Consider the following 22282-nt stretch of genomic DNA (forward strand, 5'->3'; position numbering starts at 1 on the left):
TTGGCAGACTTCATGATTTCCCCCCTCTGCTTGTTGTAGCAACTGTAATGTACTGTGCTAAATGCTGTATAATTTTAAATCATATTTTAATTGCTTCTTTTCTTATATGGACCAGTTTGGGAACCCCTGATCTAGAGTAATGATGTTTAGTTTAAAAAGGAGTGAATAAAGTTCTCTGATCCTGTATCAAGTAGGTGAAAAAGATTTAATTAGTTTCTATCATTTCCCGAAACAGAAGTATCACCAGGCTAAAAAGAAAAAAAGAAAAGGGGGAAATCTGGAAACATGCTGAAACTGCTGTCTTGAAAATCAGGTTGCCTTTTGATCAGGGTGATGTCAGGGAGCTTTTTCCTCCTCCTCCTCTTCCACCCCACACCTGTTCTACAGTATACCAATCCAGTCAACAAAATTCATTTGCAGCACACCATGGGCCTGAGTAGGCAGTTAGAGGACCTTCTGTCCACACTACTTGAGAGACAGGGAGCATTGTTGAGGGAGTGGCAGTTGAGTCTTTTCATGATCCCAGGCCAAGGCATGAAAAACTGGCCAAAGCTGTGGCAATGGCAGGTGCTTGGTGGCTTCCTCTTCTTTCAAGGTCACATCAGAATTAGATGCTAGAGGGCAGAGAAATGATGGGACCTGAAGCTTGTGGGCTTTTCTAGACTGTCCCAGTAAGACGACTGATAAATTGAGGAGTGGGAAGAATAGAGGAAGTCTATGTACAGCACCCCTCCCTCAACCTTCCTTCACAACTTTTTGGCCACACTGTTGATTATTTTTTCTTTCTACCCATTACAAGCTGACAGGTACATCTGCCAACCAAGGGTGACACCTGATGCATCTGATGAGTTTTATTTCATGAAACCTATGCCAAAATAAATCTGTTCGTCTCTAAATATGTACAAGACTCGTTTTGTTGTAGCAGACTGCTACCCGTCTGGAATTTGCTTTCAACAGCTGCTTCCCTATAAACTTCCTACAGAGACTCTTTTCCTTTCTTTTCCTTACAAGCATCTCCATTCCTTCAGTCTTCTCCTTCAATCCCTACTGATACAGGACCTTCCATGGTCCCAACCCCCTTAACTTTAACATACTCCAAATCCAAAAATTCATATAATGAGAACCCATGCATTATTACATATGACTTCTGTTCACATACAAACGCTTATAGCTTAACTGTTGCCTAAATTAAATAAGCAGCAAAAAGACCCAATACTTAATAGGAACGATTTATCAATAGGAAAAAAATGTATGTGAATATTCAATAGGAATTTACATATAGATATAACATGCATGATTCAACACTTCATTTGGGTGCAAACCACTTCCAAGCATGGCACCCCCATGCCACTGTAGAAATGAATACACAATAGTGGGTGAGTACTCCACAAGCAACTTTGACTTGCTACAAATTATAAACCCACACCTCTAGAAGAGTGACATCTATGAGATGGCATAGATTTGTGTCTGTACATTTAATGCTTTGTTTAGGCATAAGGCACTGTCAAAGGCTTCAGCTCGGGCCAATAACCTCCAAAATAGCTTGAGTTAGCCTAAGTCTTACACAAGACACTGCGTGGTCTATCAGTACCTGAGACCATGCTTGATCTAGCAACCTGTGACTGTGCAAAAAGTGTGACCTGCCAAAATATAACTGCTTGAAAATAAGAGGTTTGCATGCACTGGAGCTCAGAGAATAGTGAATATATAGCATATGAAGAGTTGGAATATTAATGACTAACATGAATTTGAACATGTAAGATTGGATGTTTTCAGGACAAAGTAACTACATTTATCTCTCGAACAACTAAAGGTGAAGATTTTCTGTTAAATTCAATAGATGCTGTTATATGTTGTATAGGATGTTGACTGTAACATTTAAAACAGGATAGCCAATGTGGTGTAGTCGTTTGTTTGCCAAACTAGGGCCTGCGGAGACCAGGGTTTAAATTCTCAGTCAGACAATAAGATCACTGGAGGTCCTTGGGCTAGTCTCTCACTAACTTACAGCTTAACTTACCTCACACGGGTGTTATGAGAATAAAATGGGAAGAATTATGTATGCTACTTTGAGCAATAAATAAAAAAAAATATCCAAAGATACAAATAACATCCCATTATGGACTTGTCTTGTACATAAAACGTAAGAACATATATCTGCTTCTTGAGAAGATCAAGAGTAAAAGTCAGGCTGCAGGAAATCCTGATATAAAGGATAAAATTTAACCCTAACTTTAACAAGTTTTCATTTTTTTCTACTGTAATCGAATGTGCATATCAAGTTTGCTTTTAAAAGAATGAACAATGCTACTGATGTACGTCTACCATCTATTTTTAGCACTTCAAAGTATAGATCTTTTAATAAATCATGTTCCTATGGTAAGTATTCATCCTTTTTTGTGGCTTCTCACAATTTCTTTTTCTCTTAACTTCCTTGAACCCTTTGCTATCATCAGTAAATCTGGCTACCTCACTGCTTACCCTAACCTAATTCCAGGTCAATTGTGAACAAATTTAAAAGCACACATAACAAAACTGATGTTTGAAGGACTCTACTTCTTACACACACACCCCCAAAAAACCCTCTTCAGTTCCCTGGTCTCTCAGGTCCACGTGCTCTCCCACCCTCCTGTGGCCATGCACACACAAACAGGCACTCCAGTTCTCATTATATGTCAATGAGAGGTTGCTCTTCTACTGCCACGAATTAGGCAGGTGGTCATCGTCACTCAGTAGGAGACTGTGTGGGGAACAAGAGGAATGGAGTGCAAGCACTGTTGAAATGAAGTTCCCAGAAGGCTTCTCTCTCAATCTGTCCATTCCTTTTGCCTCCTTTCTTCCTGTTCTCTCTCCTCCTTCTCACATACAGCCAGCCTCTCAGCCCACCCATCCTTCTCCTTCCCTTTTTGTGTGTGCCACAGCTTCATTCTCTAACCATCATTTACGTCTAAACATGTGCATGCAGTGAGCTGCTGGTCTCAGTTACAGAAAGACCAGGGGGCAGAAAAGTAAGGAGGCACTAGATGGGCTGTTGTGCCAAGGCTACGCCCACTGGTAATCCCCAGCCCACAGTACAAGAAACACTACCTTAAATTATTGTTAAGTACATTTAAAACTCCTACTTAAAACTTCATTTCCCCAACTTATGATTTCAACCACAGCTGTGAAGAAAAGTGTACTGGTTTGCTTTCAGATATCATACTAGATTATGTCATGTAAATCATCTTTACAAGAGGGCAAATATTTCCCCATTTACAACCCACTTGTGTTCCTAAGTCCTGTCGCTCCAGCTACTATAAAGCCAACCATTATTTCTGTCAGCGTTGTGTGCAGATACATCCCTATATTTTTGCTTATATAATGAATATCCCATGCAATAGAAATTTTCTTACAAGGAACTTTAAGTAAAGTGGATATTCTCTCAAGCTAATAGTTAAAATGAAACAATAACACACACTATGACCATTATATTGCTGATCTATCATTAAGAAGTTTGTTCAATTACTGAAGAAAAAAACATCCAGTGACTTACCTAGTATGTAGATAGTCTTTTGATCACTTTTTTGACCAAGTGAATTAGCCACTGTACAAACATAAGTTCCAGTATAATTATATGTCAATGGACTGTTGAAATGCAGTGTATTGTTTAAAGGCTGTAGACCTTCAGGCCAATGTCGATCCAACCTGAATCACAAAGAGGCATTTTTGAGTGTTCCAAATCTACTATTTTATTCAAATCAGATAATTTTAAATAGCTAAGAGGTTCTCCTTCTCTAGAAGCAAATGAGTTCATGTGCAGAGTATCTCAAAGTAAAAGGAATAAAAAACTGAATTTCACAATTATATTTAATATGAGAACTGAAGGAGTTCAGCAGTAATTTTGTTCATGTATTCTAAAACTAATATAGAAATACTGAACAGTCTTTAGGTTTCTGTAACACTCTCTTCCTTCAGTTTCCAAAACAGAGTTCCATGATAGGCAACTGTGAGAATCATGAAGACATACAAAAAAATACAAAGAAATATACAAGGATTTCAATCATCATGTTTTGACATCCTGAAATTCTGCTCAACTGGTGTATTGACTTCTAAGATCCCAGCAGACATTGCCACAAACATTGAGACTTTGTCATACTCATAAGAACTAGTCATTTGCCTTAAAATATTGGTGAGATGTATACAGTGTCAAATTTGGTATGAAAACAATTCTCTTCTCATGGTGCTGAGCTGAGCATTAGGTGCCCATACACCAATTTAGCCTTATGCCCATTCCAAATAATGTATATTAAATTATAGTCAATCATCTCATATCACACAATTAAGTCATATATTAATATAATTCATTCATATAATATTACATAAAGCATCATCTAGATGACTAGGAAATTGTTTAGTTACTTTTTATGCTGTACAGAATACATGCTCGTAGCTCCTCATCTGAACCTCTGCAGAAAAGTCATCAATGTTACTCAGTACCTCCATGCCAGTTATATTAGCTACAAAGCTGCTTTTTTCTCATCTAGGGTTGGCTCCAGAATTGGGAGAGCCTTCAGCAAAGTGCCATTTGGTGAGCCCTTCTCCTACATCAGCAAGCCAGCGGCTTATCTGATGGCAATGGTGAGTGGATGTGGGGTGCCATTTAAATTTCTCACAATACCTCACAACTCAATCTGTCTGAGTGAATTATTCTATAAGTATACATGCATATCTCTGGCAAGTTCAGCATAGAAATTTAAATCCTTTATTTGCTTTATACATTAAAGTACATGGCACACTGAAAAAACTGAGGGAGAGGAGAGAACAGAGCATTCTAAATCTCTTAACTAGTTGCACCCAAGGACCGCCCACTCACACCTCCATTTACCTGTTCACATTCATATTCATATTCACGTAAACACTATGAACATAAGCAGAACATAAGCCGAATTTTGCTACAAAGCAGAAGCAGGTTCAAAATCTCTTTCTTGGTTACCAACACTTTAATTCAAACCAAACTACTACAACAGTAAAAATGTTAAATGTCTTGTTAACAATGTTTAACGGATATGTAATAAGATCAACTGCAGCACGATTACAGGATGTGAAGCTATATCATCTTCAGTAATAAAGTACCTTACCCACAATACAACAGAGGAAGAAATTAAGGCTTCTCAAGAGCATTTAATTATATTTTCTTCTTGCTGCACGCAAGCGCTACACAAAGGTGGCGTATCATCATTTAATTCACAATTCACCTACAAAACTAGACCTGGTCTCCATTAATGTAAGCCTGTGTATACACCATATTTTTAAAGTGCATTACTTCCCCCAAATAATCCTAGGAAGTGGAGTTTGTTAAGGTTGCCAGGAACTGTAGCAACTGTACGGAGAAAGCTATGTGCTTTAAATGTATGGTGTGTACACAGCCTCAGCCTAACATAAAGGAAAAGGGCAAATGCCAGGCCACAAGGAAAGAACAACATGTACGGTAGGCCTGCCTGGAGGAGGGCAGAGCCTACTGATAAAGAGTTATATGCTCCTGATTAGTGTTGATTTTAAAGACTTATATCACTTCATCTTCTGTCTTCAGTTATGGACAGTGTTTCTCAACTTAAGATCGGTGTTGTTGTGATCCAAAGTTGCAGGGCAGTGGTCAAAGAACTGTTATTTTTCTGCAACAGGGTCCCTAGAGCTGCCCAATCAGCATAAAAGGGGAGGTTGTAAGCCAGTTATCCTCCAAAGCGACAATGAAAATACAAGGTGCTTCGAGTTTCAAAAGAATTGGTTTGAATGGCTTCAAAATCAGGGGCAGAAGAATTGAAAATGTATAGGTTGCTACTACTAAAACATCCAAACTCAGTTCCTCTAATACAGGGGTAGACAACCTAAGGCTGTGGGCCGGATGCGGCCCAATCGCCTTCTCAGTCCGGCCCACGGACGATACGGGAATCAGTGTGTTTTTACATGAGTAGAATGTGTCATTTTATTTAAAATGCACCGCTGGGTTATTTGTGGGGCATAGGAATTCATTCAACCCCCCCCCCCCAAAAAAAATATAGTCCGGCCCACCACATGGTGTGAGGGACGGTGGACTGGCCCACGGCTGAAAAAGGTTGCTGACCCCTGCTCGATTAGGAAACGTTTAGACCAGGCATGTCAAACCTGCAGCCCTCCAGATGTTTTGGCCTACAACTCCCATGATCCCTAGCTAGCAGGACCAGTGGTTGGGGAAGATGGGAATTGTAGTCCAAAACATCTGGAGGGCCGCAGGTTTGACATGCCTGGTTTAGACCTTTAAAAAAGAAAGAAAGCTTCCATTGTGCTATATTTGAGTAGAATGTGTCATTTTATTTAAAATGCACCGCTGGGTTATTTGTGGGGCATAGGAATTCATTCAACCCCCCCCCCCAAAAAATATAGTCCGGCCCACCACATGGTGTGAGGGACGGTGGACTGGCCCACGGCTGAAAAAGGTTGCTGACCCCTGCTCGATTAGGAAACGTTAGACCTCTAAAAAAGAAAGAAAGCTTCCATTGTGCTATATTTGGAACTGCATTTGTAGTGGTGATTTCATTACTACAAATATACTGACTGTAGTTTCAGAGAGCACTTTAACTTCAAATAATTTGCAGAGCCATCAAATTAAGATGAAAACTACTTTTAAATTGATTATACATAAAATGACATTAAAATAAAATTATCTTTAAAATGATGCAAGGCAGCTATTAACTAGTTATGGACATGACACAACTTTTTAAAATTTTATGTACATTTATACCATGAAATAATAGATCACAGATAACTTCTGAATCAAATATAATTGTTGCCCAAAGTTAATAAATTGCAGCATTTGTGTTTAACATTAATCATGACTGGCAATCCCCCAACAAAATACTAGCAGCTTTGCAGAAATTCAAAAAGCCATCTACTCTCCAAACCTGCTATACATAAAATCAATAGATCATTCTGCAAAAAAAGCCTATTCTACAGTTTATACTGAAGCTTGTTATGTTTGTTGATAAATTCAATGTAGCAATGTATTACTTCTTAACAAGAAAGCATACTATTTTATTCATAAGGTAAAGGTAAAGGGACCCCTGACCATTAGGTCCAGTCGTGACCAACTCTGGGGTTGCGCGCTCATCTCGCGTTATTGGCCGAGGGAGCCGGCGTATAGCTTCCAGGTCATGTGGCCAGCATGACAAAGCCGCTTCTGGCAAACCAGAGCAGCACATGGAAACGCCGTTTACCTTCCCGCTGTAGCGGTTCCTATTTATCTACTTGCATTTTGACGTGCTTTCGAACTGCTAGGTTGGCAGGAGCTGGGACCAAGCAACGGAAGCTCACCCCATCACAGGGATTTGAACCGCCAACCTTCTGATCAGCAAGCCCTAGGCTCAGTGGTTTAACCACAGCGCCACCTGGGTCCCTTCATTTTATTCATAAATAATTCAAATTGTGTCTTTCTCTTACGCTGTTAGCATATGTAGGAGATGGGCTTTTTCTGTGAAAACCAGTGTTGTATTCTCCCTGAAATCTTTGAGTTGTGACAAATATGCTGCTTAAAATATTTCTCTTGCTAGAACAGACCAAGGAGCCATCTAATATACACTTCTGACCCCCACCCCCAAGTCAGATACAGTGGTACCTCTGAATACGCACACCTCTGGTTGCATATCCTTCAGGATGCGAACACGGAAAACCCGGGAGTATCTTTCCGGGTTTCACCATGCGCGCATGCGCAGAAGCAGTCCCTTTGGTTGCGGAAACCTTGGGATCCAATCGGAGCTCCGGAACGGATCCTGTTCACAACCGGAGATACCACAGTACTTCTGGAAGATTCAAACAGCCACGCTCTGTTTGCTCCAAGCATCTGGTAAATTAGAGGTATATTGCCACTCACGATGAACATTTTGAACTGTTATGGTTAACAGCCATTGAATAACCTATTTTCCTTGGATTTGGTCTTATCCTTTAAAGAAGTCATGTATACTAAGTGCTACTACCACATTTGATGGTAATTAATTCCATAACTTTGCAATTTAAATAAACTATTTGCAACATAGCATTCACAGACTGATACGTATTTAAGAAATTAAGGTTCAGAATTGAAAAATATTTTACATTTTGATGAATGCCATAATCAAACAAGAACTTACCGACTCCATGTAAACTCCATTGGCAGTGGATTTGCATCCGCATTACACCTGAGTAAAACATTCTCTCTTCCAATATACCAGTTTCCATCATACCCAGTCACTGTAACTTCGGGGGAATCTACAAACATACATAAACGTAAGCTACTATGGAAAACAATCTGCAACCACAAGTAAGACTTTGTGGAATCTAGCAACTTTAAACAGTCCCCATCTAAATTATTTTCTTAGCTTCTAATGAATACCTAACCTACCCAGATTTCACCTTCTGCCTGCTTGCCATCTATGCCAACCTGCACTGTCAATAGAATTTGGACATAATACATTTGATTCCATTAAGGAACACAGTCTTAAGTGAAATTGACACTAAGAGAGCTGTTAAGAAACCATCTTAAAATTCTCAACACATTTAACAGCGTCTAAATTAGATACTACCGTATATTCCGGTGTATAAGACAACTTTTTAACCCCGGAAAATCGTCTCAAAATTCGGGGGTCTTATACACCGGGTACTGCCCGCTCGGCAAGTCCCCCGTGCGCTGCGCTGAACTGGGGACTTGCCAAGCAGCACGGGGACTCACCGAGCAGCGTGGGGACTTGCCGAGCAGTGCCAGAAATCGCTTCTGAGCATGTCCTCATATCCGCAGCGCCAGAAATCGCTTCTGCGGCTGCAAAGACGCGATTCCAGCGCTGCTCATGGAGTCCCCACTGCGCCAGAAATCGCAAGTACATAAAATATAGATAATATCCCAAACTCTATATTTTAACTTGAAAATTAGGGGGTCATCTTATACACCCAGTCACCTTATACGCCGGTATATACGGTATTTATTGCACTTTATCTGCACAGATCATATATACAACTTCAAATTGTATTTGTCAGGAACATATTCTAATAAATAAGCATTAAGTAGTGGAAACTATCCTGCGGGTTATCAATTTCAGTTAACCTGGAATTTAATTAGAATATAGTTGCCATGCACCCCCTGAATTGATCCCCCACCCCAGATAACTGCTGTTATTCCAGGGCACCCTGTAGCTTAAAGTTAGCACATTATGTATTTGACACTCTTATTTTGGGGCTTTTAAGTATCAAAACATCAAGTTACATATAAACTTAAGAGTTTATTAACATAATTATTTCCCATTTGACTATATTTAGTCAATAACGACAAGATTAAGATGTTAATATGGAATAATTCAAATGTGCTGTGAAATGGTCCTGACCATTTCAGCAATCTGATCAAGGTATTCCTGGGAAAAAGCTACATTATAATTATGGCAGAACAATAAATTACCTTGGGATGGGCCCCAAATCAGTATATGGATAAGAGCAATTGCTAGCTACTTGCTACTTCTCAAGGTAGGATGACATGAGAGAGGAAACATTCCTCCTTGTTCTCAACCCAGGGCTTTTATTTTTAAAGGGTAAGGTCTAAGTCAAAGGCTGGAAATATTTGATACCAACAAGATATCTTACCACTTGCAATATGAAATGTTTTTAGAGGACAAATGATCAAGATAGAGAACATATTGCAACTTACTTACATTGAATGTCAAGCACATACACCATTCTAATCTCCTTTTCCAAGGCTGGATGTTTCACAACACATGTTATATGCCTTCCTCTAGCAAATCTTGTGGGGACCAGTTTGTATTTACTCTCCACTGTCACAGTTTCATTGGGATATGAAGTTGAAGTGGATTCCATTTCACCAAGACTACCTTCCCAGAGAACCTCTGCAGCTGGTTTTCCAGTGGCTGCTGTGCAAATTGCGGCAAGTGTCTGATTGGCACCATCAATTAAAGCATTTGGTCCCTTTCTTAGGCTCACGACTGGTTCAACTACAGAAAAATATATAAGAAAAATTTATTGTTTGCATCCCACCCATCTGTCTGGGTTGCCCCAGCCACTCTGGGCAGCTTCCAACATAATATACAGAACCACCACCACCACCCAAGAGCACCACACATTAGAAGCATCCTGATATAGGGCTGGCTTCAAATGTCTACAGAAGGTTATATAATTATTTATCCTTTTGACATATGATGGGAGGGTGTTCCACAGGGCAGGTGTGACTACCGAGAATGCCCTCAGCCCAATTCCCTGTAACTTCACTTCTCACACCGAGGGAACCGCCAGAAGCCCCTCAGAGCTGGACCTCGGTGTCTGGGCTAAACAATGAGGGTGGAGACTCCTGCAGGTACATAGGGCCAAAGCTGCAAGGGCTTCAAAGGTCAACACCAACACCTTGTAGGCCTTTAAGAACCAGTGCTATATGGTCCTGGCGGCCACTCCCAGTCACCAGTCTAGCAGCCACATTCCAGATTAATTGTAGTTTCTGAAGTCACCTTCAAAGGTAGCCCACACAGAGCACATTGCAGTAGTCCAAGCAGGAGATAAAGAGGATATCTACCACTATGGTGAGGCACTGGGCAGACAGGTGGGGCCTCAGGTGGCACACCAGTTGGAGCTGGTGAACAGTCGTCCTGGACACAAAAATGACCTGTGGTTCCATAGACAACTGTGAGTCCAAAATGTCCCCAAGGCTGCACACCTGGTCCTTCAGAGGCAGAGTTATCCCATTCAGGACCAGGGAATTCCCCACACCTGCCTACCCTCTGCCCCCCAGAAACAGTACTTCTGTCTTGTTGGGATTCAACCTCAATCCATTAACCACAATCCATCCTCCAACCACCTCCAGATATTCAATGCAGGCATATATAAATACTGCCAATTGCCATATCAATAATCTTCCTAAATAGTTTCTGGAAGTGCTTCCAGGCTGATAGTGAATGCCTTTCACATAGCTTCTTTTTTCTATACATTGTTAGGGTAACTAGCATTACATTTATTTGAAGTTATCTGCAGTTTTATTTCGAAAGAAAAGTGCTCTAGTTGACTTATTGTGAAAATTCTTCTCAGATGTACAAATTGAATAGGGCAGGACACCACGTAGTCCATCACTGCCTACCTGAATAATTAGCCAGTAAACAACAAGTAGGTGAGCAGTGCAAACCTATTATGTACTGTTCAATAGGGCTTTCTTCTGTCAGGTAATTAGACACAGTATCATAATAGCTCAGTTCCTAATCAGATCAGTACAGCAACTTTGAATTGAATAAATGTCACATTTACAGTATAAGAAATATGAGGATATAGTACATTCCAATGGGAATATCTGAAGATAAATATTAACATTAATAAAGACAAACTGTTACTGCCCACTTAAGCAATTAAACCTATTAAACCTATTGCCAGAGTCAAGACGTGCAAAGTTCTGTTACAGTTCCATAGTTTATTCATAGCAAGTTCCACAGTTCATTCAAATAAAACCAGGGGACTCTTATACAATGCCTTGGCTATTGGCAAATTGTGTACCTAAGGGTTTAGTCTGGTCCTCCATGCTATTTCAATATCTACATGGAGCTTCTGGATTTAGAGATTTAGAACATTTTGTCAACAGTGTGCAGTTTAAGGGTACACTTATTCTTATTTTCATCAGACATTAGAAAAATTGTTGATGCCCACAATCAAGACAACAGTTCCTAGTTAGACACCCCCCCACACTAGGGATACAGTCTATTCTGGATTGGAAAGTAACTCCTGCCCCTGAAAATCAGTGTTGCAATTTGGGGTACTCCTGCTTCCAGCTTTGCATCTGAATGCAAATAGTGCAGATGTACTTTTACACAAGCCTATTTGAAAGAATCTTAAGAAACTTCAGTTGGTCGATAATACAGGAAGGGTATTTGTGAGTGTTCACCAAACAGCTGCACTAGTTGTTAATTTGTTACCAGGTAGCATTCAAAGTCTTGGTGCTTACCTTTAGTCCTAAACTGTGTGGGTCCAATATACTTTCCGTACTAGCCTACATTGTTCCTAAGATTTTTGTAGACAAGCCTTTCTCCTAGGCCTGCCTGTAGCAGAAGCATAATTGAGGTGAGAGAGATCGTTTTCCATAGCCATCAGACTGTGGAATATGGTAACTTACCCGATGAAATTTGTTTGCCATCCTCTGCCCCCCCCTCCCTTTGTGCTTTCTGCCAGAAAGTTAGACCTTTTCAGTTTTACCAACCACTTTATTTTTTATGCAGTAGACATCATTTTAGGAAGTTCAACCAAACACCCATTTTTAAATGGTTGATTTAAAAAAAATGCTATTTTCTTTTCTTGTAAGCCCTCCCGAGCTTCCACTGGAAGAATAGGGTATACATTTCCTAAATAAACCGATTTAAAAGTAAAGATTTGAATCAGAGAGGGTAGTTTACAGGCAGTAAGCCTTCCTTCCACCCCCATCCCCACTGCCCCCCTTAAAAAACACTTTGCCCCAGAATGCAGTGTTGTTGTTCAGGGGGCTGCAATGAAGGGGTAATTGTAAGAAAATTGGAAGAGGCAATTTGCAAATGCTAATTCTGAAACAAAGGTAGATAGTTCTACTTTTCTGCTTAGACCATGAAGTATGGTGCCATTTAAATTTGTTTTGTTATCTACATCAATAATTAAGATCATGATACAATACGCAGGATGTTCTAGAATATAAAAAAAATCCTTCAGTAGCACCTTAAAGACCAACTAAGTTTATATTTTGGTATGAGCTTTCGTGTGCATGCATCTGAAGAAGTGTGCATGCACACGAAAGCTCATACCAAAATATAAACTTAGTTGGTCTTTAAGGTGCTACTGAAGGAATTTTTTTATTTTGCTTCGACTCAGACCAACACGGCTACCTACCTGTAACTATGCCTGTTCTAGATAGTCTGTGTTTCATAAATCTACTGTATAGAAATCTAATACAAAGCAGTGATTGTGGGTACATGCCCCCCTCTCTATCATGCATACAGCTCACAAACAGGCTAGCCACACAGGCACAGAAACAGACACACCCCATAATAATAATAATAATAATAATAATAATAATAATAATAATAATAATAATTTATTATTTATACCCTGCCCATCTGGCTGGGCTTCCCCTGCCACTCTGGACAGCTTCCAACAAACATTAAAATACATCAAATATCACAGATTAAAAACTTCCCTAAACAGGGAATTTAGTATTTTCTAAATGTCACGTAGTTGTCTATCTCTCTGACCTCTGATGGGAGGGTGTTCCACAGGGCGGGTGCCACTACAGAGAAGGCCCTCTGCCTGGTTCCCTGTAGCTTTGCTTCTCGCAGTGAGGGAACCGCCAGAAGGCCCTCGGCGCTGGACCTCAGTGTCCGGGCAGAACAATGGGGGTGGAGACGCCCACACAGAGCACATTGCAGTAGTCCAAGCAGGAGATAAAGAGGATATCTACCACTATGGTGAGGCACTGGGCAGACAGGTGGGGCCTCAGGTGGCACACCAGTTGGAGCTGGTGAACAGTCGTCCTGGACACAAAAATGACCTGTGGTTCCATAGACAACTGTGAGTCCAAAATGTCCCCAAGGCTGCACACCTGGTCCTTCAGAGGCAGAGTTATCCCATTCAGGACCAGGGAATTCCTCACACCTGCCTACCCTCTGCCCCCCAGAAACAGTACTTCAGGTTCTAATGATCAACCCAACAACCAGGGAGGGAATCAGAGCAGTGCACCCTCCCTGTGTTCCCTGAAGTTTTTCTTTCTGCTACTGTCAATATTAGTGGGGGTGGAACAGATTAACGCATAGTTTAACCCACCCCCTGTATGTTAATATTTGACTTCCAGTGAATTACCACTGCAAAGATTAAATATGATTTCTAACGTTTATTGTTGCAGAGAAAGCTTTTCTGCTTTGGTTTTGAATTTTGGATTAACCACAGTATAGGGCTATGTCCACACTGTAGGTAAGCAGCTTCATAACCCATGATTTAAGACGAACCTCAATTTGTCAGATGTGTAGGCCTACAACGTAAATTGGGGTTAATCAAGAACAGAAAATGAAGCTTAACTCTTTGCAGCTGCATGAGAAGACTGCGGAAAGAAGAGTGAAAACCACAAGTTGCCGAGGTTTGTTCAAATCACAATAAATTTCACCCAATACATGTTTCATGAGAGCTTGTATGCAATGCCTTATATATTATGCTCTATCGAAAACTAATCATTTTCTCCCCTTTTTGTTCTAAATAAGTTAATCTGAACATTATGGTACACATAATGTTGATAAGTTCTGTGTGATAAGAGAACCTAGGAAAGATAAAATTAGGAACATTAGATTCAGAACTGATACAGGATTTTTAAAAAAGGACTTTAAGTTGGATACTGAATAAAGAAGCACATGAAGTTGGATTTTGAGAAAGACAAACAAGGTTCAAAGTATATAACCTATTTTCAATATTAATAAATCAACTGACTAAACCTGAAGGATTACTGGGGGAGAAGATGTGAAAACTTTTAAATAACTTTGGTCAACTTAGTAATGGAAACTAAGTGAAAATGTATTTAGTCAATGTCTTTCCAAAATGAATGATGGTGTGAGTAAAGGGCTTAAAAAGAGATGGGCCATGTATTACTTATTTTCAGTGACTGGAAAAATGACAGAGTAGATCATTGACAGATAGACTCTGCTTCGTGTAGGGGGTGCAGCACTTCTTTGAAATGTTCCAAGAGGTCATATCAAGCAAGAAGAGGCAGAAAATGGTCCATAGCAGCTATTTTCTTTAGAAACCACTATTAAAATTCACAACCTCATCCTGATATTATTTCCTCCTTGAGTAAAGTAAGAATGTCTAAATGAAGTACTTATTTGCAATGCACCTTGGGATGACTAGATATTAACCCTTAAACAGATTTACATGCAAATAGGACTACAGTCTGCCCTGCCAAGTCTTAACTTGGAGACTGTCTCATGTGCTTCTTCACTGGTATAAGGGGTTTAGAGGCTAATATTTTACAGATAAATCCAGGCCCGGGGGGGGGGGGTCAGACATAACTCTTGAAGTCAATATGCTTGTGAAGGGTTGCAGCCAAGTTATATGAAATAATAATCATCACTATCTAATACTTGTAAGAAACTGCCCTTGGGTGTGATGCATTATTACAGAAACATACCACATCAAGGAGGTATAAACTTTTAAAAGCTTGTCCCTTCCTTATTCCACAAAGATGGTGGGTATGGGTATAGGGTGTGGGAATTAGCACTTGGGAATAGGACCAGTGAAAGGAACAGGATGGAGAATTTCCAGTATTTAAATTGTACTGACCATTATTTTTCTTCTATGAAAATGCCTTCATTAATAGGATCAGAATTAAAGGCAGGGTATTTTATTACAATCTAAAGGAAAGCCTGTAAAAAACAGAATCCGAGATCCAAATTACGGTACTATACATCTGAAGCTGCATAGAATGCGAACCTTGTTAACACTTGCTGCAGACTTCTCCTAGAAGATCACTGTTTTATCTAAGCTGTCTGTAGTTACTTCATTTCACCCCTATTTTGTAAGTTGCCTTCTAAATTCTAATCTTATAACAAAGAATATCCCAAATCACAACTTCATCCAGCTTGCTTTAGCTTACCAGAAATAATTATTTAAATTTCAACATTTGCAAACAAAGGGGTTAAACACAAATAAATAATCTTCCCACATTTGCAAAATACTAAAGATAAAATTTAAAATAGTATTGATAGAAACCATGCAGGTTCTGCCTATTCACACTGCAGAGCAAGTCTTAATGTTTTCCAAACACACCAACAACTGTTGATGTCGTAGTCACCAAGGAAAGTTCCTGTGGCAGCAGCAGTGCACTCAATAGGAACATATTCTATGTTCTGGGTCATTTTAGAAATGTTTTGTCCTCTGATCAATACAAGAACCTACTGGTGGAGACAGGCATCAAACAGCAAACCATGCATCACAAATGTTACCACAACAGTGCTAAGAGGGTATACAGCATTATGTAGAATGATGTGGCTATTTTGTGAAGGCCACATTTATTGCCAATAATTAAGCTTTCTAAAAGAGAGAAAAATATTTGTTGCAGTGCACAAAGGTAAAAAAGGAATCATAGGACGAGGATGCTTCGCTTTGATTAAGAGCAAGCGCCTTCTCAAGGAGAAGCATATTTTACCAGAACAAATTACAACAACTGCTGGAACCAATTCCATATATTTTATAACATTCTGTAAACAAATATAATAAATATTGTTAAGGACTTAAAAAACAAACAAGAACACACTTCTAGCTTAGCCACCAGCAACCTAGTCAAGAGCCTGTGCAGCTTGGGCCCAGGCTACCTGAAAAACCTCCTTATATGAAACTGCCTATGTACTAAAATCCTCAGGTGATACCTTCCTCTGGGCTCCATCAACATTAGAAGAATTGGTACTGGTGGTACATGAGACAGACTTTTCTGTGGCTGCTCCATCTTTGCTATCCTTCATCAGCAGGATAAGTCCTTCCTACTAAAACAGGCCTTTGAAAACTTAAGGCACAAATGATACTAATAAATAGTCTACTGTCAGGAAAAAATGTATTTTAATTCCTGGTTCTAAATGTGTTCTGATGTATCTTAATGTATCTTCGTTTTTAACTAGTTTGTTTTACCGTATTTTTCGCTCCATAAGACACACTTTCTCCCTCCTAAGAAGGAAGGGGAAATCTCCGAGCGTCTTAAGGTGCGAAGGCTCCCCCCGCGCGAGCACACTCCGCAATCTGCCTTGCATGCAGAAGATCCCAGGTTCAATCCCCAGCATCTCCAGGTAGAGCTAGGAAAGGCTCCTGCTTGAAACCTTGAGGCGCTGCCACCAGTCAGTGAAGACAATACTAAGCTAAACAGAAGAATAGTTTGACATGGTATAAAGCAGCTTCTTATGTTCCTAAGCTACAATACTAATTGCTGTGACTTTGCACACTCCAAGAATTTTGTAATACACTCCAACTGAACGTTCCATTTCCAGACAATAGCATTCAAACCTAATTCAAGGGAATACCTAGCTAACTAAAATTATTCCAGACAAATACTTCAGAGAATAAAATATATTTTCTCCATTCATTGAAGAAGCTACAAGGTCACGTTCCCCCCTAGTGAGCATGTGTGAAAATATCACCAAGTACAGTAATGGCAACTCATCAGCTCAGTAGACAATTTGTTACTAAGGGGCTAGAAGTATTTATATATTTTAAAAATGTCTAAACAGCCCTTCATCCTGAGGTATTCCAAGTCAGTGAGCTAAACTATAATACAGTAAAATAGAATTAAAAATATAAACTAAGAGGCAATGATTATAAACAAACAAACAAAAATCAGTCAGAGGCCATGAAAGCAGTTTAAAATGAATGAGCAAAACCCATCAGATTTGACTTAAAAGTGTTTTGAGATAACTAGTATGCATGGAAGCAGCAAATATACATGAAAACAGTACATATACTTATTGGTCCACAGCACCCATGCAATGCCCTCTTCTGCAGCTCTCCACTGTAGGGGAAGACAGGAATGGTAACCAAATGGTCTTTCAGCAAACCTCATTGGCCATTACCATTTTCATAATGCCAAACCAGTTTATCTAGATATAGTTAAGTATATATTATACTGTCTTTTTCCCCAAGAATGATTCCAATGTGGCTTACAAGCAGCATAAACTTCAATAGAAGAAAAAATCTACCTTAACTGAAACACAATGAGGTATGAAATAGTCAAAAGACTAGGAAGATAAACCTTTTTCCAGTTTGAATCTCCACTGCGCTAAACAAAGCAAGGACTCTAAACAAAATCTCTAAACAAAGCAAGGACTTTCAAGATGTACTGAAACAAAAGTGACAATTCTTGTGCTGAAACACATATTGCAAACTCCAGTTTTAATACTGATCTTCCAACATGTAGGTAGAATGCCTACAAAATAAAAAATAAGCATACCCAATACAGTTACAGTTGTTGATGACTGGGAACTTCCTAGAGGAAACGTAGCTGCTTTGCATACATATTCTCCAGAATCAGAGAAGGTAATATTTGTTAGGATGATTGATGCATCTGTAAGTGAGGCATTCTTAAGAAATACTCTTCCTTGATATTCTCCTTGAACGGAAAATCCATAATCAGGATGATGTACAGCAATTGTCTGTGGAGTCTTTCCATGCATCTTCTCCCATGTAATTTGTGTTAATGTTTCATTTATATCAATTATGCATTTCAGTGTAACGCTCTTCCCCCATACTGCTCTCACACGTGGATCAACTTTGGGTCCAGTTAAGGCACCTGAAGGTGGAAAAAAAGTAGAAAGAGAACAAAATATGAGTCATTCTGCATCACACATTATTCCTGTGTGAAAATTTGTTCTGTTATCATTGAGTCCAGATGTATTTTACCATTGTGAAAGTTTAGCTACTATTAATTGCAATTTCTCACAACAGAATTACTACCTTTATTTATCTGGAATTTTAGCAATGATTTTCTTTATATATTACAATAAAAAGTTTAGTACAGATGACAGAAATGTGAACATTACCATACTTTCCTGGGATACTGTTACCTACACACATTTGCAGACTACTTCTCTGTGTTCAGGGAAGATCTGCTCTGCTCGTGCAACAGACATTGGCTTGCACAATGGATTTTCTCCCTCTCTGTTGCAATGCACTCCTCCCCTGGGCACCCTTCCCCATTGTTTGTTTCTTGGTTTGCACATAATGCTGATCTGTGATTCTTTGAAACCAGAAGTAAATTTGGCAAAAGTACTAATCCCCACCAAGTGGCAGGAGAATGGTAGTTGCTGAGGCTCATCCACATGCCACTAAAACATGGCTTAAATGATAGCAATGGGCACAATACAGCTTTTAATCCATGTTTTCTGCCTGCATAAAAGGTGCTTTGAATGAGACAGATGTTGAGATTATGATGACATTATTAGCAGCGGCAAAGCTAGAAATAGCAATTACCAGTAACTGGAAATCTCTGGTTATACCAGATCTAATGCAATGGTGTACAAAAATATGGAATATATCTTTTCTAACAAAATTTACATACTCTGGAACACATGGAGAAATTTGAGCTGATTATGAATCCCATCTTTTCATAAATCTAGTAACTACTAGAACGCAAAATTTGAAGACATTAGATCTAATCTGAAATGATTTTAAGTGCCAGTACTGTTTTTATTCCCTTACATAACTACTGATATGGAACTATTTAATGACTATGTACACAGTAGAGTTGTCATTTCTTATCACACATACACATGTGCACATAAAGCCCCACTGGAAGATTTGTAGTGCCTTATCACAATTCTAGATTTATTTGAAGTCAGGGTGAGAAAGCAGATTGCAGAATACCATTGTCTACACCATGGGCACGAAAAGGGAGGAAAGCGGTCAAATAAAGAGCAAAGGTTTGAATAAAGCAGGGATGTTATATTAATAGATACCAGAAAGTTTACATCTTCTTGCACCACTTGGTAAGACAGGACACTAAATAAACTTTTCCACTGAAACTGAAGGTAAGAGAATTTTATATGATCATGCCAACTGCCATCCCAAGTAGTTCTTAAAAGCAAAATGCATTCATGCTTAACAGCATTTAATTCAAAAAAATTCACTATTCTGTAAAGTTTCTTAAAGATAATGTTCACAATCCACAAGCCTTATTTTGAACAAGAGCCTTTAAGTTCATTTCAATGGAAGCAACATTTTGTGATCTGAAATAAGAAATCATTTACATGACTGTGGTTGGAAACACTTTAGAATTGAGAGAACTAAGTTTAAAATATAAAGCTGAGTAACACTGACTTCATCTACCAGAGAACTGAATGCTGGAAAATCACCATAGCAACTGAAAACCTGTTCTGGCAACTAAGAAATGACTATCAGCTTGCTAGAATCATTGCATATATACAGGGAGCATCATTACTACACAGTGGATGGACCCTATTCTAGTTTATTAGGTCAACTGGCAGAATAGTTTGTCTTCAGGCATCCTTGAAAGGAATCCTTCAATCTAAATCTGAAAGAAGCAGTGGTTAGACTATTATTTAAAACAATAAGATCCCATATGGGATCTAAGTTTGTCACACAAGTAATGGTGACCCTGTTGCACAAGTTTCTAAATGCAGAGACCAATTATCTTCTTCCGATGTGCCTTCCAGCCAGGTACTGGAGTTCTTATCCTTGTTGTTGACCTACATACATAGCTCAGCAACTTTGGCAAAAACTTAAAAAAAAGAAAAGAAAGCTCAACAAGTTTTGAAATTTGGCAGCCCTAATTAAACTAATGGAAGAGGTCAGTATGACCATGACACATCTTGCTCACTCTTTTATAGTCTTCCTGGAAGTTCTAAAGTTGTGAAGAAAAAAATATGGGCCAAAGCAACAGATTCATGCAAGACAGATGTTATGTTAGTTATGATAACCTGACTGATGTTTGGGTATCAAACAGACTTGAGATTGAGTAACACTCTCTTGTTGGGATTGAGTTGTACTCCATGTGAAGGAACAGGTTCACAATTCAAGCTTTACTTCAATTCATTTATATACCACATTTCTTCCAAGGAGCTCCTCACAAAAACCCTGTGAGGTAGGTTAGACTAAGAGGCTGTGTCTGCCCCAAGGTCACCTAGTGAGCTTCATGGCTGGATGGGGATGCAAACATCTGAGTCAGTGTGCAGTAGTAGTTTTGGTAAGGAAGAAGGCCAATGCAGAATAATTATTATATAGCCACTCTCAATCCTGCCAACCTAGCAGTTCGAAAGCACGTCAAAATGCAAGTAGATAAATAGGAACCGCTACAGCGGGAAGGTAAACGGCGTTTCCATGTGCTGCTCTGGTTTGCCAGAAGCGGCTTTGTCATGCTGGCCACATGACCTGGAAGCTATACGCCGGCTCCCTCGGCCAATAATGCAAGATGAGCGCGCAACCCCAGAGTCGGTCACGACTGGACCTAATGGTCAGGGGTCCCTTTACCTTTACCTAGCCACTCTCAAAGTGCAAGCCCAAATCCCTTAACCATCAAGTTAGCTGTTTTTATTTAACTATTTGCCTTCCAGCATTTTAACAAACCCCCAACTCTCTAAACCAGATTGCCTAGACAGGATTGCCCTCTTGTGGTCACAGTTATCTCCTGTCATCTCCTAATACTCTTCCCCACAGGCTCTTTCTTGGAGTGTTCAAATTTGAACTCTCCTTGCCTTTGGGGAAGGAGAAGAGGGGAAACCCCAATTATCTCATTCTTTTCCAACTTAAAGTAGCCTCCCACAACAGTTACCTCCCTTGCTTTCATCACCACTAGAAGCTGTGTAAGGTTATCAGTTTGATGGCTGCTAACTTTGCCACATCATTTCAAGCCCTGCCATATTTTCAGCTGGCCAAGGGAAAACTATCTACCACATCCTGCCAAATTCAATTTCAGTGAACAAACTGAAATTTAATCCAGAGAACTGCTGCTGGAAGTTCTGCTAGCCTGCATAGAGCTGTGCATCCTGTCTCAGATTAGGTTGTGACCCCCCTGAAATATTAAGTATGCCATGTACTGGATCTAGAAGCACCTGTCTTTGCTCCTGGATGCACAGGTGGTGCTGGCGTCCAGTAGCATCTTTTACAATCTATGGTTCTGTCTAGAAGAGGCAGATTTGGCCTGTGCACCAGCTATACCCAGACCAAACTATTACAGCTCTTCTCTCACAAGGTGCAAAATAGAGGGAGATGGTCAGACCATAGCTGTCAAGTTCTCCCTTTTTTTAAGGGAAATTATGCTGAATAGGCTTCCTCGCGAGAAAAGCAAAAACTTGACAGCTATGGGTCAGACCATAGCGCACCAATCCTACAGCTGTTATATTGGTTGCTTATTTGTTTCCATAATCAATTTAAAGTGAAGATATTAAACTCTGACACAGTTAAATATCTTCACACGCCCATATGAGCCTGCCTAACGTTAGTATCTCTACTGTAGGCTGTACTCTCTGGATTGCCTTTTGTATATACAGTGGAACCTCGGTTTATGAACACCGCGGACCCATCTGGAACGGATTAATTCATTTTCCATTACTTTCAATGGGACAGTTCGCTTCAGTTTATGAACACTTCAGTTTATGAACAGACTTCCGGAACCAATTACACCCATGCTTCAGTTTATGAATGCTTCAGTTTAAGTACTCCGCGGACCCATCTGGAACGGATTAATCCACTTTCCATTACTTTCAATGGGAAAGTTCGCTTCAGTTTATGAACGCTTCAGTTTAAGTACCCCGCGGACCGTCTG

The 22282-nt window shown here is 39.7% G+C and overlaps 1 protein-coding gene across 2 annotated transcripts in view; it reads right to left on the bottom strand.

Annotated features, from left to right (window-relative positions):
- Positions 1–22282, bottom strand: part of NECTIN3 (nectin cell adhesion molecule 3) — a 42845-nt gene that overhangs the window by 15687 nt on the left and 4876 nt on the right. For both annotated transcript variants that reach the window (XM_035115064.3, XM_035115063.3), the window contains exons 2-5: positions 17954–18292; positions 9684–9980; positions 8139–8256; positions 3533–3684 (exon numbers count right to left, since the gene is read on the bottom strand). In XM_035115064.3, coding sequence (XP_034970955.2) covers positions 3533–3684; positions 8139–8256; positions 9684–9980; positions 17954–18292 — 906 coding nt within the window. The remainder of the gene's footprint in view (positions 1–3532; positions 3685–8138; positions 8257–9683; positions 9981–17953; positions 18293–22282) is intronic.

Source organism: Zootoca vivipara, chromosome 4, assembly GCF_965207765.1.
Source record: "Zootoca vivipara chromosome 4, rZooViv2.hap1.1, whole genome shotgun sequence".
Classification (NCBI taxonomy): Eukaryota; Metazoa; Chordata; class Lepidosauria; order Squamata; family Lacertidae; genus Zootoca; species Zootoca vivipara.